This window comes from Arctopsyche grandis, chromosome 7, assembly GCF_051622035.1.
Source record: "Arctopsyche grandis isolate Sample6627 chromosome 7, ASM5162203v2, whole genome shotgun sequence".
Classification (NCBI taxonomy): Eukaryota; Metazoa; Arthropoda; class Insecta; order Trichoptera; family Hydropsychidae; genus Arctopsyche; species Arctopsyche grandis.
The window spans coordinates 10,177,563-10,201,982 of record NC_135361.1 but is presented as its reverse complement, the minus strand read 5'-3'; the positions used below and the strand labels follow the sequence as shown (position 1 = coordinate 10,201,982).

General features: G+C 31.0%; 2 protein-coding genes across 2 annotated transcripts in view; one reads left to right on the top strand and one right to left on the bottom strand.

Moving 5' to 3' along the window:
* The window catches only part of LOC143914054 (GTP-binding protein Rhes), a 77,477-nt gene extending 69,527 nt beyond the window's left edge, over positions 1-7,950 (top strand). Inside the window, exons 3-4 of the mRNA XM_077434145.1 lie at positions 6,035-6,221; positions 7,503-7,950. Of these exons, the coding sequence (XP_077290271.1) occupies positions 6,035-6,221; positions 7,503-7,950 (635 nt within the window). The remainder of the gene's footprint in view (positions 1-6,034; positions 6,222-7,502) is intronic.
* The window catches only part of LOC143914760 (uncharacterized), a 1,424,209-nt gene that overhangs the window by 1,290,157 nt on the left and 109,632 nt on the right, over positions 1-24,420 (bottom strand). The gene's annotated exons all lie outside the window — the stretch shown is intronic.

Here is a 24,420-nt window from a genome sequence, read left to right as displayed (position 1 = left end):
TAGCTATAAGTTTGTAACAGGTAAGACGGAGAGGTTAGGTTTTCGTGAAAACGTGACTCTACTAGTAAATTGAGTTGAAAAATCACATTTTTGTTTTGAACACATTCTTAGAGTTATCGTAATACGGCACTAGTTACTTTAATTAGCAATATCTAGCAAATATTAACGCATTATACTAAAGCATTCCTCATCAAAGCTGTCAAAACTCAACTGTTATATTACAACTAGTGCACATTGTTGAAAGCTTAGTAACGCTTGTAGAGATATAATTTACTAGTTGAATTGTATTCGAATATGAAAGACTTTTTTTTGATTTTTAAATGCTTTTTATTATTACGAAATTATGTTCACAATACATCTTATATCTATTTTAATAGCTACTGATCTACTGATCATTTTCTATTTTACAATTTAATTTAATTTGGTTAGTAATCACAGTATTATATTATTCTAATGTTAATCTAAAGCAAGTTAAAAAGAGCTCAAAAACCTATTTACAATCCTTATAAATGTTCATAATACATCTAATACATAATATTAATTAAAGACTCTCTAAAGTCGATGATCTAAAGCAGATTGTGTTTAGGTAATCTGTGTTTATACCTGAAGGGTATAGACATTTTAAGTTGAAAGACTTTAAACGCCAGTTTGCAATATATTACAACTAAAAATACACTTCTACTGTAACATATGTATGTATATATGTACATAATTATTGATAATATATTTGCATACATTGAACACGACATCTATAGCCAAACAGTGTACAAAAGTATTGTATTATATTATACAAGATCAAAGATCTATAGAGACATATGTATGTATATGGACAAATTTGCAGCATTTATACAAGTCAGCAAAAATGAGATACTGAATAATTTTCGCGAGAGATATAGGACAAGGATGCCAATTTTTTGGAACCGTTTCAATGAAATCAGATAAATTGGCAAACTCATTGGGAAACCATCGACTTTGGAGTCACATATCCAAGGTCTGGCCAGCAGCACACATCAGGGATAGAACCCGTGACCAAACAATTAAAAAGCATTACACTTCATTACTATGCCATGTCGCTGGTTGAAATAATGTGAATAGACAATGAAGTAGTACAGAAGCCGTTACCAAATTTCAGTTCAGCCACATATTATATTATATTTATGTTTATTTCAATATGGCAGATTTAAAATATTTTTCCATCAATGTGAAGAGGTTGTTTTGAAATCTATTGCGCTAATTTTAATATAAAAACAAGGATTTTTCTATAAAATAAAATTGAACTTATGTACTCTAAAATGATACTCTTGAACGTATAAGTGCCCGTCAAAATGACGAGGAGTGATTCGGTTTATTTGTTTTTTGATTAATGATCATTCTCGTTTTCTTCTCCTTTGCCTTCTTTGCTCCTCTTCCCGTTTCCACTCAAACTTGCTCCCTTCCCCTCCTACTTCTTATATCTGCTTCCAATTTTAAGCCGCAGACTCTCCAAGGTGCTCAATTCAATTTTTGCAATACGATCTAGATATCAATTTAAGTAACGAAAGCTGAATTCATTCATTAATTGTATGGAATATTTTTGTTTGACGTCAAGTACGACCGTAACGAGCTGTCATATCGTTTCATTTAGCTTCTAATCAAAAGTGACAATTTGTCACCGAAAAAATATTACTATTTGTTTTTTTGTTTCGCCCGGTAGGCTTTGTTTCATTCCGTTTGTCACATTTCGTGTTTACACGTTTGAACGTTCCAAATTATTCGTCTTAGGACTCAGTCATCGTCAACAAGTGAAGACAAAAATCAAACGAATCAATCATTAATTTGGTAATTTAATTTTAATAACATACGATAGAAAAAACCATATTAAAACTCTCTCAATTTAACCGCCATTTTAAACCGTACTTAACGCTACTACCATCATCAGTTTAGTTTACACGCGTAAACAAATTTGACTTTAGACTTAATCTATACTTCGACTCTTTCTCGATAGTTTGGTGTCACTAAATATTGATTCTACCCACCAAATCCTCGTCTTTATCTTCTGTATGTTCTTCTCCGATACATGCAAGATACTCGCTTGAAAAGCAGGCTTGTGATTTTTGAACATGAAAAATATGTTTTATAAACATAAAATATAATTACAAAATTCCTTCTTTACTCTCTCTATCCACTCGAGTATGATTCAAGTATAATATTATACTTTTTCCTTGAAAAGCTTTTATTTTTTTATTTTATTTACACCGAATTTCCTCACTTAACCACTTTCAATACCTTCACATTTTTCCAAACAAACATCTCCAATAATCAATAGTCTTCTGCATACTCTCAATTTTAGATTGAAACATGTGTATATTCCTATTGCTATATGTACATATGTACATATGTATGTCATCCCTTTTCAAGTATAAAACATTTTTTTTTTGTAGAAAAAGTATAAAAAATCAAAATAATACAAAAAAATCAATACTAAAAAACGTAAAGGAGTTATGTAAAAAAGGAATCCTTTCAATCCGATTCTTTGTTTTCTTCAAAACGCTTAATAAAACATTGTGAATAAATTGCAATCTTAGGTTGACACACATTTTCTCACACTAATCATACATAGCCAGCAGCATGGCTCGGTGTTTGCGTCTATGCTAAGCACCGAGAGGTTGCCGGGTTCGATCCCATGAGCTGACCTTGATTGAAAAGAATTTATTCTAAGTAAAATTTTGAATGCTGCTGGTCTGACTTGGATATTTGTGTCGATCGTTACTTATCGTAATTTGCCGATTTTTCTGATTTCATTGTTGAAACAGTTCCTCTATCAAATTGGCTAAAAACTATCCTACCCACAACGTCACCACTATTTGAATAATATTTATGTACAATAAAATTAAATTTAAATTTAAATTCATAGATGTTAATTTCGAGTTTTCCAGTATCTTGAAATTCAGCGACTTATGTAATAAAAATGGTGCAATGTGTGTAATCGGCCAGGAGGGCGTATTGGAGTTTACCTTTTAGGCCTTCCTGGTATATATGCATATATGTAAAAATAAAATCTCTGAATAAATAAAATCAAAATCTTCGAATTTTTTATCATTCAATGATTTTAATAGCATTTTTTAATAAAGTAAGGACTATTACATTTAAAGCTATGCTTTAAAGCTTTATTTACGCTTACGCTATAAAGCTTTCGAAAGCATTCTATCCAAATTTTATTCAACACATTTTTTCTCATACTCTGCATCCAGATTATTCTGCATACAATATATGTATGTAATTATAAAATTACAAAATAATGATTATAAGAAAATGTAATGACATCAACGCGCAATTATTTCACGCATGAAACCTGGGCTTTGTTACAATTAAAATAGATAACTAAAAGGGTCATCAACGCCATTTCATTCTTCAAATACATAAAAGGTTTTCTTTCACTATTCAATGGCAAACTGTATTGTTTCGCACGTCTGTCGGTACCTACTCACAAATGGGCGACAAAGTTTACGTATTTATTGTATACGTACATAGAGCGAGCTTTACCGTTCACGTATTCATTGAGCGGTAAGCTCGAGGCTCACAAACGAAAGCTCGCGTTAAAGATGAAAGCTCCATTTTATCATTTGAGTATAAATCGAGATGCCGAATGCTTCGTCCATTTCAAGACTATGCAAACTTAATGGCGGAGACGCTTCGAATTAATTAAATTCCTAAAAATTACCAAAAGCGTACAGCCGCTTACCATTTTAAAATTAATCTAGGTTGATTTCCCTAAATACGAATATTTCTACAAACAACAAGTCATATTGCCTGGCATTGCGGGCAAATGAAACTCCTTCCACAAGAGAGTACATATATAAAATTTTCGTGGGAAAATTTTAACTGTAGTTCTACATAGTTGATAAAGAAACAAACAAACGTTCGTCTCTATATACATATCAATGTACTATTAGATTTTAATATGACCCAATTAAAACACTAGTAGACAGCTAAATTCTTAGTACATATATAATTATTATGATTTCGCTTATTAAACCACCGACGTAATCTATATTAGTTCTTGTTAAGCGAATTATTTGAGCTTATTAACGATTCGTGTAGTGCCGATAGAGGATATTGCTAATTGGAAACTTGTGGTGCTATTATATAATATACATACATTCATGTATGTATGTATGTACAAGCTACGAAGTTCATACACAGCAAAATAGTGCAAGTCCCTATTATTTTTCTCTTATATTTAATTAAAACAGATACCGCGCTTTTATGTGCAATAAATGTGTGTGCAATTAAGATCTTTTCCGTGTTGTGTTTTAATAGTTTTATATCACGTTCTTAACAATTGGTGGAGATTAAATAAAAATGTGATTCAAAGCCATTAAAACTATGTACATGTGTGTATCTTAATACATACCTACATATGTAGTGTTTATATTTTATATTAATTCATAAAAAAGCGAACGCAATGATTTTCTTATAATGTATAATCTTATATATGTACATGTATTTATATCTCATATACAATTACTTACATATATGTATATGTACGTAATTTCAATGCTTAATATTTTTTAATATATGCTTTCTAATTTCATTTAAAAATCTGTTATATTGATTAACGTTTTTGATTAGTGGATATGGAATATAAAGGAAATTCGATCCATTCAAACCTAAATTGAGCAATTTTGTCTTATTGATATCATTAAAACTTTTGAATAATGATGATGATGAAAATTTAAGGAAAATGCATTCAGAAATGCCTTATATTAATCTGAAAAATTTGTTTTAGTCGTAAATATTATACAGGATGTTATGAAGCTAAGTGCAAATCCTTTAAATGTCGATAGCTCATATCATTTAGAACCTTTTTTAGGCCACGCATACATATGTACCTCAGTACAAAGAGCTAAATGTGGCATTAGAAAAACAAAAAAATAATAATTTACTTATATACCACTTTTAACTCCAGCAGTATTAGAAATTAACCGTGAAATTTTGGTGTTTTTACTAAAATCTAAAATTTTTACTGAAATAACCACAAAACTTTGTACTGAAGTATGATTGGCTCAAAATGTTCTAAACGATATAAGCTATCAACCTGTTAAAGCTTTTGTACGTAGTTCCGTAACGCCCTGTATATATTCGATTAGTATTATTTATTTAAATATTGTCTAATGTCCAATATTAAATTGATATATAAACGGATGTATTATTATATTAAAAGTCCGTATATTTAAAAAAAAAAAGGGAAAATGTCATTCATTCTGAATAAAATTTAATATGCTTTGAATTATCGATGAAATAAGCTCATTCGAACAAAGTGTATCGCTGATTAAAATATAGTAGACATAATTCGTATCTTCGTATCCGAAATTCTTATTCTAGTAATGAGTGAGAAAAAAACAATATCTCGATACATTTTTATATCTATATTGAAGCTGTAAAAAATATACTACGTACAAAATTTCCGTACAAAACGACAGCTAAATGTGTTTGCGCACAGCTGTACGAAACGAGACGGTGAAAGTTAATCTGTAGCGAAAGTGTTAAAGATGCTTCTGGATATTACGTATAAATTATATTATCCCCAAACAAATGCTATTACGAGTTAATGGAAAAAGGATATCGGGTTTACGGCGCTTCGACCCAAATTGCGATCGAGAAATGTTTTATCGCTGATCGAAATCTTTTTATAACGTTTATAACCAAAAAAAAAATTATATTACGCGGGGGAAAATCACAGCTTTTTCCACTGAAAAATTTCGACCAATACTACGATTATTATAATCGATTACTACTGCGGCATCTCGGGATATTTTCAACGTTCGTATTTTTAACAACAAACACGATCGGTTGAAAGCAATCGGACGTTGGAAAACGGATCTTGTTCGTAGCAAGTGGCATGAGAAATAGAAAATAAATTGCCTGAGAAACGGGAAAAGGTCGTTCATTCGTTCGTTGAAAGCGATAGAGGGTTTTCGAAGCCAGGTCGAACTGTTATTATGGTCCGTCTGAGATATTGCGTTGTACACACAACTGTTTGTCCTTTTCGCAGGTGATTTGTTCGTGTTGGTGTTCAGCATGGATAGCAGGGAGTCTTTCGAGGAGGTCATCAGGTTGAGGGAGCAAATTTTGGAGACCAAGATGAGTGCAGCTGCTAATAGTGGAGGACGAGCCAGCAAAAGGAATATACCAAGGGTTCCCATGGCTATTGCTGGCAACAAATGCGACAAGGAATTAGGGTGAATATTGATTATTTTTTAATTTTAAAAAATTTAAATACGCCATCTGAAAGCGCTCTACATATATATATTGCTTAATTATAATTTTTAATATACTAATTAAAATATTAAAATCTATTTTATATTACATTTTTAAATATAAAAAGTTTTATATAAATTTAATATAAAACAAACATATTGCATAAAATCTCACCATTTAGATGATAAATTTTTTTATCTCTTACATAATAATTTTTTACTCAAATTAGATTTTATTTATAAATTATACAACATGTTTTGCCCAGTTTTACAGATCATTATATCAAAGTTTTAAATATTTTATTAAATAACGCTTTCATACTTTATTTTTCTCATAACTTTAACACGATAACAATAATACCACACTCCGTCTTCTTCTAAGTGAAGATTCTAAATTTAAGAATATATGTACATCGTTCTATATATTTATTGTATAATAGATAAGTACCATTTCATTAAAACGTATTTTAAACTCAAATAAAAACTTACTTTAAATATATTTATTAGTATACATAAAATCCAATATTGATAAAAATGCGTCTAAATTTGGATGCAGTGCATCCGCTCTAAAATCGCCAGACAAATTGAACGACAGATTTACGGACGGCTGCTTTAAATGCAATTCTCGTCTTCTCGAATGATAGATTGCACATCAGATGATGGGTAACCTTTCAATGTGCACAGATGCAATTATTAAAATGGTAATTATTAAAATTGAGTTTGATCTTTCAGGGAGTTTAATAAGGCAAGATTCGATAAGTTCCGAATCTTGCCTTATTAAACTCGCCAGAAAGATCCAACTCAATTTTAATAATTACCATTTTAATAATTGCATCTGTGCACATCGAAAGGTTACTCATCATCTGATGTGCAATCTATCATTCGAGAAAACGAGAATTACGTTTAAAGCTGCCGTTCTGTTAATCTGTCGTTCATTTGTCTGGCGATTTTAGAGCGGATGCACCAAACCCCTCAATTTAAATGAATGGAAACGTTGTCAATATTATTCAATATTACTAAATATTTATTTATTTAAAAAAAAATGATGGCTTAGTTTATATCTTTAATTAAATTAAATATATCTATAGAATATGTAGCTAAAATTTGCATTTAATAAAATTTTATTGACAATGAATTAGACCAGTGTTGTGACACACTATTAATTTCTGCATTAAATTGTTAAAAGAGTCGTTTATATCTATCAAAACTCTCAGTTTTCTATTTACTAATTTCATTTTTCTATTTTTTAATTAAATTTTTCAGCATAGTGCACCCAGAAGAAGCTGCAGCATATTGCGCAACCCAAGACTCAACATGCGTCTTCGTGGAAACCTCAGCGAAGAAAAACGTACGCGTAGACGACCTCTTCTACGAGCTGTTCGTCGTAGCAAATCTACCACTAGAAATGGCTCCAAATCATCACAAGAGGGTTAATACAGCCTTCGGTAGCCCTTGCACCCTGCCTCCCCACGTGCCAACCCACAGATCAAAAATGTGCACGTTGTCCATAAAGCGCAGACTCTCCGACGCTTGTGGAGTGGTGGCTCCTAACGTCCGAAGACCCAGCATCAGAACAGATCTGATGATCATGAGGACGAAGACATGCTCTATGGGAGACGGCGAAGGATCCAGTGGAAGTCCCAGCTTCAGCCTGAATCGTCTGGTTAGGAATGGTAACCAAAACGACGGCAGAACGTGTACACTTCAGTGATGATCAGTATTGTAAATATTATATTAAAAATACGCTCAATATTATGTTAAATAACATGTGTATGTCATTCGTAGTTCATGGTTAATATAGTTTAGTATACAGTTCGCTCATTATATGTATTATATAGTATCCAAAATAGCTTTGCATTATTCTTTAAGGTCTGCTTATACTGTCGAATATGAACGTGGACGTATTCGTTGGTATAAATATGACATTACGTTTACAAATGTGCGTATTTTCCAATGCTGTGTTTTAGTTTGGTACTGTTAAATAATGATTCTGTCTTAAATAATATGATTCAAATTTTCCGTATGCTACTATTACATATAATCAAAATAGTCATAGTTAAGATTGTATTAAATTTATCTAGAGGCTCGCTCCTGTTCTGATGCAATTATGCCGATGCAATGCAAATATTTTGGAATTTCATATCAGAAAAATGCGAGTCAATTCAAAAATGTAATTTTCCCATAAAAATGTTTCCTAAATGTCCTTTTTTTTGTACGCGACCAATGTTGATAATAATCTTGCATTTCATAAATGTATATACAAACTTTAAACTATATATCTACTATATTATAATATAAAAAGTATGTAATCAAAAAATATATTTGATAATAAATTATTATGTAATAGTTCGATTTCCATCAAAGATTATTATACTATACAATAATATAAAAAGTGTTTCAAAAATGCCACATTTAATACAAATAAAAAATTCTTCAAATGATCAATTAAAATTAATATAAAAAATGCAATGTGTATTCAAATTGTAAAATATTCCTTAAAAATTATACTAAAATTAAAGAAATTAAAGTACGTGCTAGATATCGTGGAGGTTTGTCAAATTGGATCATAGATCCAACGCCACGGTGTCTGACATAGAATCTTACAAAAAATATACAAAGAAGAACTATGTATGTATAAAGTAAAAAAAAACTGCTGTATAGATTTTGTACTACGTTTCAAAATTTAAAAAAATATATTTATAATATACCATAAATTTATATAATGGTTAAAATTATTGATTGATTCACACATCCATAAATACATACGAAAAATTCAGAATTGTATCGATAGAATTGTCAAACAAAAAAAAACAAGAAAAATAAAATGAGTGGGCCCAAATTGTCGTTATTAAGAGTACTTAAATTTAATATATAAATATTCAAATATATATTATATATAATGATTGTTATTTAGTTTCAAAGCATTGGCCTTAAAATAAATTATTTAAAAGCAGAAAGAGTGTTTAATTTACGTTGTAAATTATTATACTTTTACCTTCTTTTGAGCACGTTTGTCTGCTTTACCTAAACCTGAAAACGAATTTTATTTGTACTAAAAATTAAATAAATAAATCGACGAGAAATAATAAAAAAAAAACAAAGACGAGCACAGTCATATTATCCAGTTTGACAAATGACACAACTTGGGTTCTGATGACAAATACTTCTTGACACCGGAAGGACATGAAAAATGCTTGGAAAACATTCAACCAGCGGTGACTTAACGATGAAATTTACAACTGTTTGTTTTTTCGCCTCCAAAAAAGTTTTAAAATTAGTTTTCATCGTAAAGATAACACAACATTTATATTCAAATTTAAATTTGAGAATATTTTTCTATCTAATGGTCTTTCGAACGTATGTATACTTATCGACTGAAGTGTGAGTATGTAAAATAATAATCTAAATTGAAACTCGCGTCAGTGAATATATGTAAAATATTATACACGCTAGAAAGAATGTGTTGAATATAAATATTAAAATATATACAGGCCGCTTGAAACATTATTTAAATATTCAAAGAATTCAATTGAAATTAAACTAAACTTCTTAATTGTATTAAGTATGTAATAATATATTTTAAATAATTATTAATGAAAATATATGGTATTTTATTTCAAACGATCACAATATTCGGTTTTTTACGAACAAAGCTATCGAATTTATATCCGAGTATCAACTTTTCGGAAAATTTCATGTTATAAATTAACTAAATAGTTTTCACTGTCAATAGCTCAAGCTAAATCCCTGCTTCTAAGAATCTCCAGACGAATAACTTTCTTGTTTTTGATCATGTATTTTTTTTCTTATTTGTGTATTTCTTTATTTTTTTTTTGAAATATATGGCCAGTGTCGTTTTGGGCAACTGTAAGGACACTGGCATAATTTTTTTTTAAATAAAATTTAATAAAACTTTAGTAAGGTTCTCGTTAAGACTATTGATCAATTTAAAAGAGTAAAATAAAATTTAAACATTAAAGATCTTCGATAAGAACACTTTTCAAAATCGATGATTTTTTTTTGCCTAACTTTACCTTCAGATTCGACGTAACATCTTCACACAGAAAAATCCAAATTTCCATTTACTCTGACTTTAGTAACAAATATACATACATATTTATACCTATTTACATAAATATACATATTTGTATATTTCCCATGAATTATAAATATATATATATATATATATATATATATATATATATATATATATATATATATATATATACATATATACACATGTTGGTTGTATAAGTATTGATATTAATCGTTATTTCACATCAACATCCTGTATTTTGAACACCGTAGGACTATATTTTTATTTCATTATGCTATATATTTTATCGAACATCCATGCTTGATTGACAGTCAAGTGAAAAGTTCTAGGGAAAATTCGGCACATTTTCCGGACGGACCAGGTGTGAACTTTCCAACGCCCGTATTTATTCGAATAATCCGTCAAGATTGACGACAAACGACAGGCTTACGCCTTCGCATAATATTTTTTCGATAACGGCAGATATTTATTGGTTTATATTTCACAGACTTTTTTCACTGTCATATAGCTCCAGCTAAATCCCTGCTTGTTAGAATCTCCTGGCGAATAAATAAGAGAACAGGTGAGTGGAATAGAGTGCAGTGAAACTCGCCGAAGCGGAAAAATATTGAAATTTTATTGCAATACTTAGACAATATCTAGCGCACCAGATATTGACTTTCTTTTGTACATGAGGGGAGTGAAATTGACGTTCAAATAAAAAGATGCGATTTCAGGTTTGAAACGTATTGGAAAAATATGACGGAATTCCATCAGTCTCACTCGTCGGGAAAAACGTCAAACCCTTTTCAAATTACGGCCGAGTCATCTTTGTCATCTCGGAAAAGCGTCTAAACATTGTACACCGGAAAATGCCGCTAGGATTAATCTAATATTTTGTCGACGAGATTATTTTCGTCTGCGGGAAATTTTCACGCAGCTTTCTTATCCGACGAGATTTATACGAAACGTAAATATTTTCTCTACATACACCGCGATCCACTCACGCAACGTGGAACCGTAAATTCAACGATGAACAAAATCCACTGTCTAAAAAAAATCTACATTCAAAATCCATTTAAAATTATACATATCTGATACTATTATATTATCTTTGACCTTTTTGAGGGGAAAAGTGACGACCAAAGGTCAATGTTTTTACAGTCAATCATTCTCGTATGAAAAAATAACAATTCGCTATTCGTATTACAAAAAAAAATCTTCGACATTTTAGCAAAGGCAATGCCGATGGGAATCAAATTGAATTTTATTTTATATTGAATCTGACTCTCATCGAAAAAATTTATGCACTGACTTTGTGACTCTTAAAGTGCTTTTAAAATTTCATTCGAACAATGGAATATTTAATATACTTTTATAGTACATAAAAAAGTCGTTGCCCCAATTCATATTTGAAATCGTATTTCAGTCAAAAAATACATGAAACGTATGAATACAATACAAACTAAATTTGACACTTAAAAATATAATACATACATACATACATATATTCCTATAATTAAATTTAAATTGTCAAAGAACATAAACGAAGTTACGCTTAAATACAATTAAAAGACTACTTTGCATTTAAACATGTATTTACAATATAGTTACTCCACAGATACGGCAGCTTCCAAGCTTTTTTTAAGTATGCACATATGCGGTCTTCGTCTAAATGGTTCGCAGGTGCATTTTGCTCAAATAGATATATACATAGGTACTTATACATATATGTACATAGTTGCACCACACATTGTATGGCAAACGTTTACTGTGGGGGTAATTTTTACCGACTCGACCGTAAATAAAATATGTACTTGCTGTAATCGCATCCTTCCCAAGGCGTCTTAAACTGCGGAAAAGTATCGGTTTTAATTCGAAATAAACTCGTGCACCGAGAATTATGTGGAACAAAACGAAACAAACACGAAAAAGTACTGTTCTTTCTTATCCGAGCGTCACTTACACAATGGAAGACAAAATGACAACTTCTCTACCGGACCTCACAAATTTAATTAATGTGCCCGAGTTTTACGAAGCTTTTATACCGGGAGGGGAAAAGTTTTCCTTCGATCGGACGGGAAAAGCTTACTTTTTTCCACTCCCACAACTCCCATCCTTCACCTTCACTTTTTGTGCCTCTCGCTTCTTGTTAAATGAGCCACTCTTTTGGATATCATCATTACAAATCATATAAGAATTACGTCGACTTTGTACGAAAAATTGCCTTTGAAATTTTTCTTAATTAGTTCATATTAAAATTCCTACCTTAGGTATAATACTAATATGTTATTCACATTTTTTTCTCCATTCAGAGGAAGCTATAATTATTTATAAACATAAAGAACATATAATATCTAATATATAATTTCAAAAGAGACTTTGTACGTGTGCAGGATTCAATGTAAGGTTTGATGGGAGCATCGAAAAAAAATCAAAGTTTCAATTACGACGATATCGAATATGGTTGAATATTAATTTTTTTCAATTCAAATGAATTTTATAACAAAAAAACAAATGAATATTTACTTTTCGAATAGTTTCACCATTTTTAAGCTGTTTATATTAAAAATACCAAAATAAATGCCGGGTAAAACAACTAGTATGCTATAATTGAAGTGGTGGCTTGTAATACGTCTATTTTGCTTTTCCAAAATTCTAAACATATCAAATAAAATAAGTGATAACAATTTGTGAACAAGTCGAGCAGAAAAAGTGTTTTTGGACCTGAAAATTGGACTTCCAATTCAACATTAGCCACCTTCAAATATAACGGCAAATTTTATTTTTTATTTTTACAGATATATGTATATATATATATATATATATATATATATATATATATATATATATATATATATATATATATATATATATATATATATATATGTAGATATTGATATACTAGGAAGGTTAACAGGTTAACTTCAATGCTAGACAATTAATTACAAACATTGCAGAATTTTTTATTACACAAATCGCTGTATTTCGAAAGGCTGAAGAACACAAAATAACAATTAATTAATTTATGAATTAATTCATAGAGACATCTATGATTTTAGACTTGTACATAATTTTTTAACTGCGGTGACTGCGGGTGTGATGATTTTTGCCAATTTGATAGAGAAACCGTTTCAACAATGAAATCAAATAAATTGACAAACTCTGATAGAAGACGATCAACTGGGAGTCACAAATATTCAATTCTGACCAGCAGCATTAAAGATTAGCACGGGATCTAACCCGGTAACCTCTCGGCGCTAAACATAAACGCAACCACCGAGACATACTGCTGACTAATATGTATAATGTATGTACCACTAAAACGTATATATGTATGTATATGTGATTGATTTATTTTTATCATAATATATCATATGTATGTAATCTATGTACGTAGCTTCGAAAAAGTTATTCGATTGAAATTAAATTTTATAATTATATTTCAGTATTCTATTGAATTTGAACTCAAATTTATTACTAAAAATAATCAATATGACTTGACGATGCAAATCTTATATGAAACTGAGCATATTTATATAATACTCGTCTTGTATGGTATAGAAGCGTACGTGAGTGGCGTGTATGTGTACACGAGCAATAAAGAAAAGGGAAAATTCCTTCTCCTTTCACCTACTATATCGTGACGCATAAAATAATATAATATTCCGTAGGCTCTCCCAAGTGGAAGGAATGCTTTCTTTGTCTCTCTGATGGAAATGTTTTCCATACCTGAGGTTTTCCGCGCGCGCACTTTCAAACATGTCGCGGATATGCCTCCAAACATTTTTCTCGCAAACAAAACCAAAAAGAAAACACAATAAAACATCTCTAAAGTAGCCATCGCCGAAGCTTAATATTCAAATATAAATCATATTACACGCACAAAGCACAGAGATTGTTTCATATAATGTTACAGGCACGACTATAATACAGTTGTGACACAATGTAAATGGCCGATAGCTTCAATAATAACAATCCCAATTTCGGCACGTGTTGTTCCAGCAAGCTTAAAGCTCTCTATAGAAATCTATAGAGCTTTCAATTTTGCACGTTATTACGCCGATGTATCATGTTTATATTCTATTATGTACTGTTTATATAAAATCTGATAATGAGTGTTTGAAAATGATACTGTAACGTCAGTTGGAAAACTTGCGACAATGCGATCCACCCTACTAGTCGGTGATATAATTTTCCTTATAACCCCCACGTGCATTGTATATATCTATGTACATAGTAAATTGTATATATGAATTGTGAGTCTCGTGTGTCAATTGTTCGATAAGAGGGCACGTAACCTATATGTTATTTTCCACAAAAGAAAATAGTCAATATGATACTACATACATATGTACTACTCCTATACAATATATCGTGTACATATGAACACACATACATATATATTATATTTTTTAATAATAATCTCTTTACATTAGATTTTTCAAACACAAAAATTAGATTAAAATTTAAACCTCTTTCCCGATTTATTTCATACAGAAAAATATATGTATGAGAAAGTCTTTATACACATTTAGTATTCGAAAATTCCTAGTAGCTTTAATGATTTAAATATATACAAATAACTAAGCTGCAAAAGTACAAATGTATACATATATAATTGACAATAATACATTTAATCCGATACATTACATATACATATGAATTATTATCTGTTATGACGAGTTGATGTGCATTTCTATCCACGGTCGAGCGGCTTTAACACATTGGGATTATTGCTGTCGTCTCTGATCATGGACCAAATAAATCAACGGTTTATGTTTATGACTCCATGACATTATCGGAGAAAAGGAGAACATCTAATGGACGCAGACGTGTCGTGACCGGTCATGGAAAACCATATACGCAACACTCCATTACGAGCATGGTTTATCTGGAAAGCTATCTCACCAGAAATATTTTGTCATATTTTTTTGATTAAAAACGTGTTTGCAAGTTTTAATGATTATATATTTTTATATATAGATATGTACGTGATGTAAAAACTTTTCCACTTTTCAAAAAAAAATGTTGTTTATCTAATATTACGGAATAAACATTTATATGTAAAAAAAAATGAAATGCAGCTTTAAATATAAATTAATTAATTAACTAAATTAAAATGTATATATTAAGAATGTATTTTCTTGTTAAGACAAACATAATATCGTGTTCAAAATTCATAATGATCTTGCCAGTCCTGTTAGCGCAAAAATAAATGTTGTGTTATACAAAGTGCGTAGACCCTTTTTGGTGCAAAATTTAGACGAGCCATCTAAAATTTTCTCAAAAAACATTCTCAACACAAGTTAGATCCCAAAATGTCTACACACACATATGTATATGTTACATTGAAAATGGAATACTTAGAAACGTTTCAATCAACGTTCAATTCTGATAACCCTCTTATTTATAACTCGTCGATAACTCATCAACTTGTATTTCGACCGCAAATAGCTTTCCCGTACACTTCTACGCACATTAAACCGAAAATTTGGTATCGATAAATCCCAAATACAAAATAAATACTCGTCGAATATACACGTAAATATTTTATAGACGGGCAAAAATTTTAAACAAGCAGCATATTGATTTTCAGTCTCATCTCGTAACAACTACATATGTATGTAGTATGTATGCACGTTTGATTCATTTTGTGCATTTATCTTTAAAATACCAAATTTCGAACGCGCTTTGTGTCCATTATATAAACGAATGCAATATGATATTTACCATATAAATAACGAGCATATTTACATTGTATAATATATGTATAGTTACTTTGTTGGAGATTCAAAATTTTACATTTTTACATACTCCTTTACGTTTCACATGGCTTTCGTGTCAGTGGTCATTTTTATCTCTTATCCGATCGCTTTCATACTTTGCATATTGCTCATTTTGGTCATCAATATACGTAAATGTATCTTCTGCCATTACGTTGGAGATAAAATATCGTATACAATGCGTAACAAATATCCAGAATCTCGGATACGGTGACGTTTATAACGGTACGTAAGGCTACCATAATCTATCTTCAACCTTTTCGCCTTGATATGCTATTTCAGATTTTAATTGTTTAAACGCCTATAATTCACTCTATATTTTATAAAACTTTCTCTATAGGTTCTCGTTATCTCTAATATTTAAATATTTATAGTTTTAACTCTCATATGTATATATAAATTTCAAATTTGGCGTCTAGCTTCATGTAATGTAATACACGATATATATTTTTTTATGGCCAAATATGTCAAATCTGACATTTCACTGTATATCTCCTCAGTCGGTTTTATCTGCGAAATAAGTATTCAATAAGAAGTTATGTTGTATCTAATTGTTAATATGATTTACAATAAGCTTACATACATTTAGTTTTTTACAATAAGCTTACATACATACATCACATACAATTATTTTTAGTTATCAGCTGATTTAATTTATCTGATGATTGAAAAGTTCATTTCTGTAAATACATAAACTCATTTATGGAATTTTAAGATTCAAACATCTTTGCAACTGGACTTGATGACTATGATTTATAGAAACACTACATATTGAGATTTTAAAGTGCCTTTAAAGTCATTTAGATGCGATATTACTCAACAATGAAAATAATTATAAATAATAATTAAATTAATTTGTAAATAATTATAATTAATTTGTAAATGATAATTAAATTACTATATATAAAATAGTTAAAATAATTTGTAAAATAGTAAAAATTTCAATCAAAATGATTTCAATGATTGGGGTTTCAATCAAAAAGATTTCAATGATTGGGGTTTCAATCAAAGTTATGATCCGGGCTTAAACTAATGTAATTAAATATATAAAGAGGTATGGGCCGCTTTTAGATCATCACATATGTACATACCAAGGCGGCTCATACCTCTTATTTTTTAGTTTTTTATAAACATTTATTTTTTTATACGGGATCAGCGAAGTGCGAAACGCATTGGAGGATATAATATATGGTTAAAGCATCGTCGTAAAATTGTAAGCGATCGAAAATTGCCATATGAGTGGGAAAAGGACTTATCAGTATATTACGAGTGTCATTTTACGATATATTCATATACATACATACGTACATATACGAGCTTTCCATTCGCATGTTGCTAAAAATAATAGCCTTTTCAATTCGAACCATTTCCAGTGAATCATTATTTGCTTAATAGACTTAAAGGATTATAAAAAGCCTTTCTAGAATCAACATTGATATTAAATTTATACATAGCAAATTAAAGTCAACCGAAAATCAAAGTAAATTGAGATATTACTGTTATACAAGAACAAAGAGTTAAAGTTCAATGCCAATATTTGTGAAACAAGCTATTTCGGTGAATATGCTTCAAAGCAAAATTATCGATATTATGTATATTTTCCAGATCTCTAAGTTATTCATATTGTGTAGCCGTCTTAAATAAACTATTTTTGAAACTTCAGAAGAACTTGTTGACTCGTATAACCTCAGAAAATATGTATAAAAAATCTTCACCAGATCATTGAGAAGTTGACCAACAAATTTAACGAACTTTAGTCCAGGCAAATATATAAATACGGTTTCAATTTTATCCATATGTATGTATATATAGAGCATAAATAAATCATAAATTTTCGTACAGAAGTTTGTTTCAATTTACACGATGATTTTAAAGACTTTTGTATATATATTTTGTAAAACCGTCCGTTTCAATTAAATTTCGTTGGCCAATTAATGCAACGTATTTTTACGACCTCGAAAAAATTTCAAACGCCCCATATCTATTATTCAAAATGGACAATTTCGATTCGCATAAAATGCGATGGATGTAAAAAATAAAAATAACGACAGAAAATGTTTTCACATTCGTATCACGGAACGAATTCGGCATTGTGCCGTTATTTTATTTTATTTCATTTTTTTTTTTGGTGTACCGTAGCCCCCCTCACTGTCCCCTTTTTCCGTTCGCAGTAATATTTCCCGAATTTTGCGCCTAATGTGTTTCCCAAATGAATACGTTACGAAAATGATCATAAATTTAACGGCTTCTCTGAACCGATGGGGAGGAAGGAGGACGATCGCCGGAAGGGAGAGAGGCTGAGGATGAGAAGCTGCCGTCAGCCATTGATTTTGCAATTTTGCGGTAATGTAAAAAAAATGTTACGGATGTACGGATTTTTCATTTTAATACCAATAAGTAATTTTTCGTATTGTGTAGACGCGTCCAATATTTGCATTATTATATTATACATATAAATTTGCTTAAAAATTACGGAATATTGAAATGTTTTCAATATACACAATTTAATTAATTTTTATTATTTAAAGCTCAATAATTTTAATTAATACCTCTGTATGTATACACATTGATTATATATTTATTATGTCAATTATATAACAATTAATTAATTAAAGAATTAATCCATTGAGACGTCTATAGATTATGATTTTTAACCAATTTTGAGGAACCGTTTCAACAATGTTCAGATAAAATTGCCAATCTCTGATAAGAAACGATCGATTTGAAGTCACAAATACACCCAAATCTAACCAGCAGTATGGCGGATCGAACCCACTGATCACTTGGTGCTAAACATATACGCTACAATGACCTTCGTGGTCATTGTAGCGTATATGACCTTCGTGGACCTACAATGGTCGGCATACAATGACCTTCACTCCGTTTCTCACAATCAAAAGACTGCCACGATCAGAGAAGTTCGGTTGTATATTAAATCTGCTTTCAAAAAGGAGAATATACATTGTAATTGTTTGGCATTATTATTATTATACATATAACTTTATTTTAATTAGTGTATCAATTCCTTTCCAAAACCACCCGTCGAAATATCAACGAGCACAAAACTAGTATATAATACTTGCTATATTACTTGCTAAATGTTTTTAATTATGTAATAATTTATTAATTTGAAAATATTTATATTATAGTGTTAAAATATAATATTTACATTTTAGTGTCAGTATAAAAACATAACGTCGCAATAATATATACAGTAGATAAGACTTTATGTGGTTCGTAAAATGATATTGGTGTACATATATCATGCAAAACGCTTCCGGTCCTAGGCGCAGACACTGAAGCTTCGCCGTGCCGAACAGATACTCGTATCTGCATTGAATCATCGTGTGTTGTTGTATTCAACCGGTTCGGGGTAAACTTGACGGGGTTTGCTTAACCGGTTGGATGGTTGGCGATCGCTGGTGCGGAAAATGGCGCAAAGCAGATGGAGGACAACAACCAGTGCAAAACCCTCAGGTGGGGAAAACACTATTCGGCCGCCGCAAGTGCACCAATCTATTTTTAGTGAGGATGAAATGAAACGAAGTGAAAAAAAATGATGAAAACGTACATGTTGTGAAACTATATACATACATACTAGTGGTGATAGAAATTCTTCTCTAGTGGTTGTACCTAGAGAAGTTTCAATTAGAAGTTCATGGACAAGCTAGATATATTATAAGAATTGTTCATGTACAAGTTATATTATACCTATATTATACTAGTGGTTTTACCCGGCTTTGCTCGGTATTTGTAATATACACCGCTTAAAAATGGCCAATCTCACAATTTATTTGAATAGTTTTATTTTATATAAATTTATTTGAATATTCATTTGTTTTTGTTTTATTAAATTCAACGTCACGGATTCTATGAACCAACGATAGTTACATACATACAAAGTCTCTTTCTTTTTTTTTCAAAGTCTCTTTCGAAATCATATATTAGACTAGTGGTTTAACCCGGCTTCGCTCGGTATTTAGTATAAACCGCTTAAACATGACTAAGGGCGCGATCACACAGCGAGGGAGCGGTATGCTGTACGCGGGATATATTTTTTAGATAGTTTTAAATAAACCGTATCTTAATAGACAAACAAGTATAAACAATTCTATAGAATTTCAACGAGACCGCTCCAATCCCGCACGATCCCGCAAGATACGGCGTGTCATACGCGGTATAAGCGTGTTTTTTTTGTATGTTTAAAACTTTCTAAAAAAAATATCCCGCGTACAGCATACCGCTCCCTCGCTGTGTGATCGCACCCTAATCCGGTGCGGTGCAAGCGCTCGACAATCACCAGACAGACTGGATGACAGATAAGTTCCGAATCTTGCCTTATTAAGCTCGGCAGAAAGATCCAACTTAATTTTAATAATTAGCATTTTAATAATTGCATATGTGCACATCGAAAGGTTACTCGTCATCTGATGTGCAATCTATCATTCGAGAAGACGAGAATTGCGTTTAAAGCTGCCGTCCAGTTTATCTGTCGTTCAGTCTGACTGGTGATTGTCAATCGCTTGCACCAAACCCGACTAATCTAATAGTAAATAGTTTTATTTTATATAAATTTATTTGAATATTCATTTTTTTTTATTAAATCAACTGTCACAAACAAACAAACATATATACTAAGTCTCTTTCGAAATTATATGTATACCAGTAGTAGGAGTACAGTATATATTAGTGAAATTTTGATCTTCTCTCTTCAATTATTCATGTATTTTTTGTGACTTCTTTTATTATTGCTTGAACTTTTGCTGCTATTTGTTTATTTATTATGTATAAATATGTAAAATATAATGAGAGAAATTGGGAATATCTTGCATCAACAGTCAGTACCACTATATGTATGTACAAGAACCATCTGCAAATACATACAATACATTCCCATGAGGCCCAAATGGAAGAGAGATGCTCAAAATGCCACTGATACACCAAATAATAATTATAAAAATAATTATGCTTAGCATAGAGACATATATATGTACATACATAGATAAATTTGAAAAATGTTGATAAATTTGAATTTATGTAGCATTTTAAAAATCAGCGACTTCAAGACTCTAAATTTGTGAGAAATAGGTCAAGGGTTGATCTGGAATCATATGTATATCCAAAGTCTGGCTAGCAGCGGCGGAAGGATTGAACGCGTTACCACTCGGTTTGAAAGCATTACATGTTCACCAATAATCTATGCTGTTGGTTAAAAATAAAATATAATATTTTTAATCCCACACAATACATTATACGTAGTAATTATAAAACAAGACCCTTCAATGTACAATGAACTTTCTCCTACGCAGCTCCCACGCATACTACATACGTACGTACATAAATGCTAGGTATATTATACCTATATAGTATACTTACGAGTTAGAAGTACACTCAGCTACTCATCCGGAGGCGTAATTACGACCCAAAAATTAACAATTCCAAACGTCTGAAAATTGCTGGAGAACACCCACACTATCTCAAACGATACAAGCTTTTGAAGCGATCCTTCACGCATACTTGCGGTAAGCTCACCTGTCGAGAGGTCGAAAGCTCCATCTCTCCAACCATTACAGTCGAGCTCATTACTCTACATTTTCTCTTTTTTTTCACTTCAATGTATGTACGATGTACACAAAAGACAACGACTAAACACGGAACAAATCCCCCTCGTTAAAATAGGTACCGCCATTTTATACGCATCATTAGTACCATGGATAATACAGCACCAGGGAAGCTTCTACGGTTAAACTTGTGGCAATACTCATTGCTCTTCTCCGACCATTTAAAACTACATAGCAAACCACTCGGTTGGTTTTATTATAAAGTTGTCATAAGCTAAAATTTAGGTCATATCATTTTAGGTCATATTACCGTGAAAAAAAAAGGAAAAAAACTTTTAATAATAAGAATATTCGTAATTACATTTTATCAACGCGAAAGTATGAAGCGCCAGTGTAGTTAAGGAAATCTTTACGTTGGCAACCAACTTGCGCGCACGCATTGCCAACGTACAAATACATTACGTATCACTCATACCAGCCTGACATTACGTACCACTTATACCAATCCTACATATAAATAAATCAATGTTCGTCTGTCTGTCACGTATGCGTTCCTATACTTTACTATAATTTAATTTGATTATTAAGTACTAGCTGTATTACCCGGCTTCGCTCTTTTTTAAAAAAATTAAAAATATATATATTTTTTTTTTATTTATTTTTTTTACTATTAGATTAGTCATATTTAAGCGGTTTATATTACAAATACCGAGCGAAGCCTTATTTTGAAGATTAATTTGAAACTGAAACGTATTGAGAAACGGGAACGGGAATTGCATGCGTTATTGGACACGGTTTCGAAAAGACGTTGTTTTCTCCAACCATTATTTGAAACGCGATATAAAAGTCCACCAACTACAACCATTATTTGAAACGCGACGCCTGCCAATTGAAGAAAGGAAGTTCGTATTCGCGTAAGTCGTGGAAAAAACAGACGATCAACGAAAACCAACGAACAATTAAATTTACAAAAACAAAGGAATATTTACAATACCAATTAATAAAACATTCAATTAATTATGCCACCCAAACGAAAAGCGATTGGTCAATCTACACCTGAAGCACCAAAGAAACAGACGAGCAACGGGATGCAAAACTGGCAACTCTTTTACTGCATAGGAGTTTATGAAAATAACCGGAGTATGTGGTCTACTTTATTCGTCTAAAAACAGATAGGTCACATTTGTGTCATAATAACAGTTTCTGAAATAATTATATGTACATACTGGAGCTTTACATGTAATTATATAAGCTGAAGCGAATAACACGAGGTTTGGAGTTCCGTCAACGGACCTAGTAGAAAACTTGCGTCGTATCAAGAAAGTATTTCATCGATTTTGAATGTCCTATGCCTGCAATCAATCAATTTATGGCGATGAAATTTTTTAAAAATCTGGTTTTTTTCATATCTATTTATATTTTTTTAGAATAATTTAAATTTTTTTTTACAATTTAAAAAATATAATGACTCAATATTCACGTATTGAAGTTTAATTGGGTCGATTATGATACGTTTTGACTGATTAACGAAGATTCAAAGTCGCCTTTTACCAGAAACTCCCATACAAAGCATGCCACACCCATTTGCATGGCGGAAGCGATCTTTTCAGAAAACTGTCATCATTTTTTTCATATTCCCGTCATTATTTTGAAAAAAAAAGTCGTTGAAAGCTTCCTTAAGTATATAACTTTAATTTGAATACAAAAAATGCCAAAAAAATTAACGAATTTTTTGAAATATAAGGAGACGAAAATGACCTATTTTAACGTGAAACAGGAGTTTGAAAATACGATCGTTCTGTTCTGTGCATTCCTCTTCTCATTTCAAACAAAAAGTTTAGCATCTTAGATGAACTCATTATAAATTTGGTGGCATTTTAATGAAGAAGTAGCACCAATTTAAATCATCGTCGTAACATTAATTCCAAGATTTTCGAATGATTTCATCGTGAAATTTGAGATTTGTAGCCCCTTATTAGTAATATTCATATCAAAACTGAATTCATATTCAAGCTATATTTACTGGCATTTTAATGAAGAAGTAGCACCAATTTAAATCATCGTCGTAACATTAATTCCAAGATTTTCGAATGATTTCATCGTGAAATTTGAGATTTGTAGCCCCTTATTAGTAATATTCATATCAAAACTGAATTCATATTCAAGCTATATTTACTCCATTTAAAAATAGTATGCCTAATCTCCTTTTGGCGGAATTTAGCTGAAATTTAAGAAAATCAATAATACACTAAAATCTTTATAGTTAGTAATTCCTTATCAGGCAAAATTTCCATAGAAAGCTTTCCGTATAATTTGCTACATAATCAGAATTTTCACGAAATGAAATAAATAAACCAACCGGTCAGCTTAGAGTTCAACCACAGATAAGTATCTGTCACATCTTGAAAAGTCTCCTATCACATATTTACGAGTTGAATTAGACTTTAGGTGGACTAAACGGAATACTTGATTTGCAAAATGTTCTTCGTCGGCACAAAGGGAATACAACGTCTCTTCAGTTTGTCGTTATTTCGGGGACCTCCTGTATACTAAATTATCCCAGAGTGTTTAATTATTTATCACGATTAATTATACCGGTAATTGAGAACGTTAAAGTTTAGTGATAATGTGATACTGGTAATATCGTATGCACGAGTGTGAAGGTAAGCTCGCAGTACATATTTCACGTACATATCGCAGTACATATTTCACGCCCCGTGCCCCCTTATGAAGTGAGCTTTTGTACTTTGGTCACCCTAATTCGAAAACCACTTTATCTGAGCGTTAATTGCGTCCCA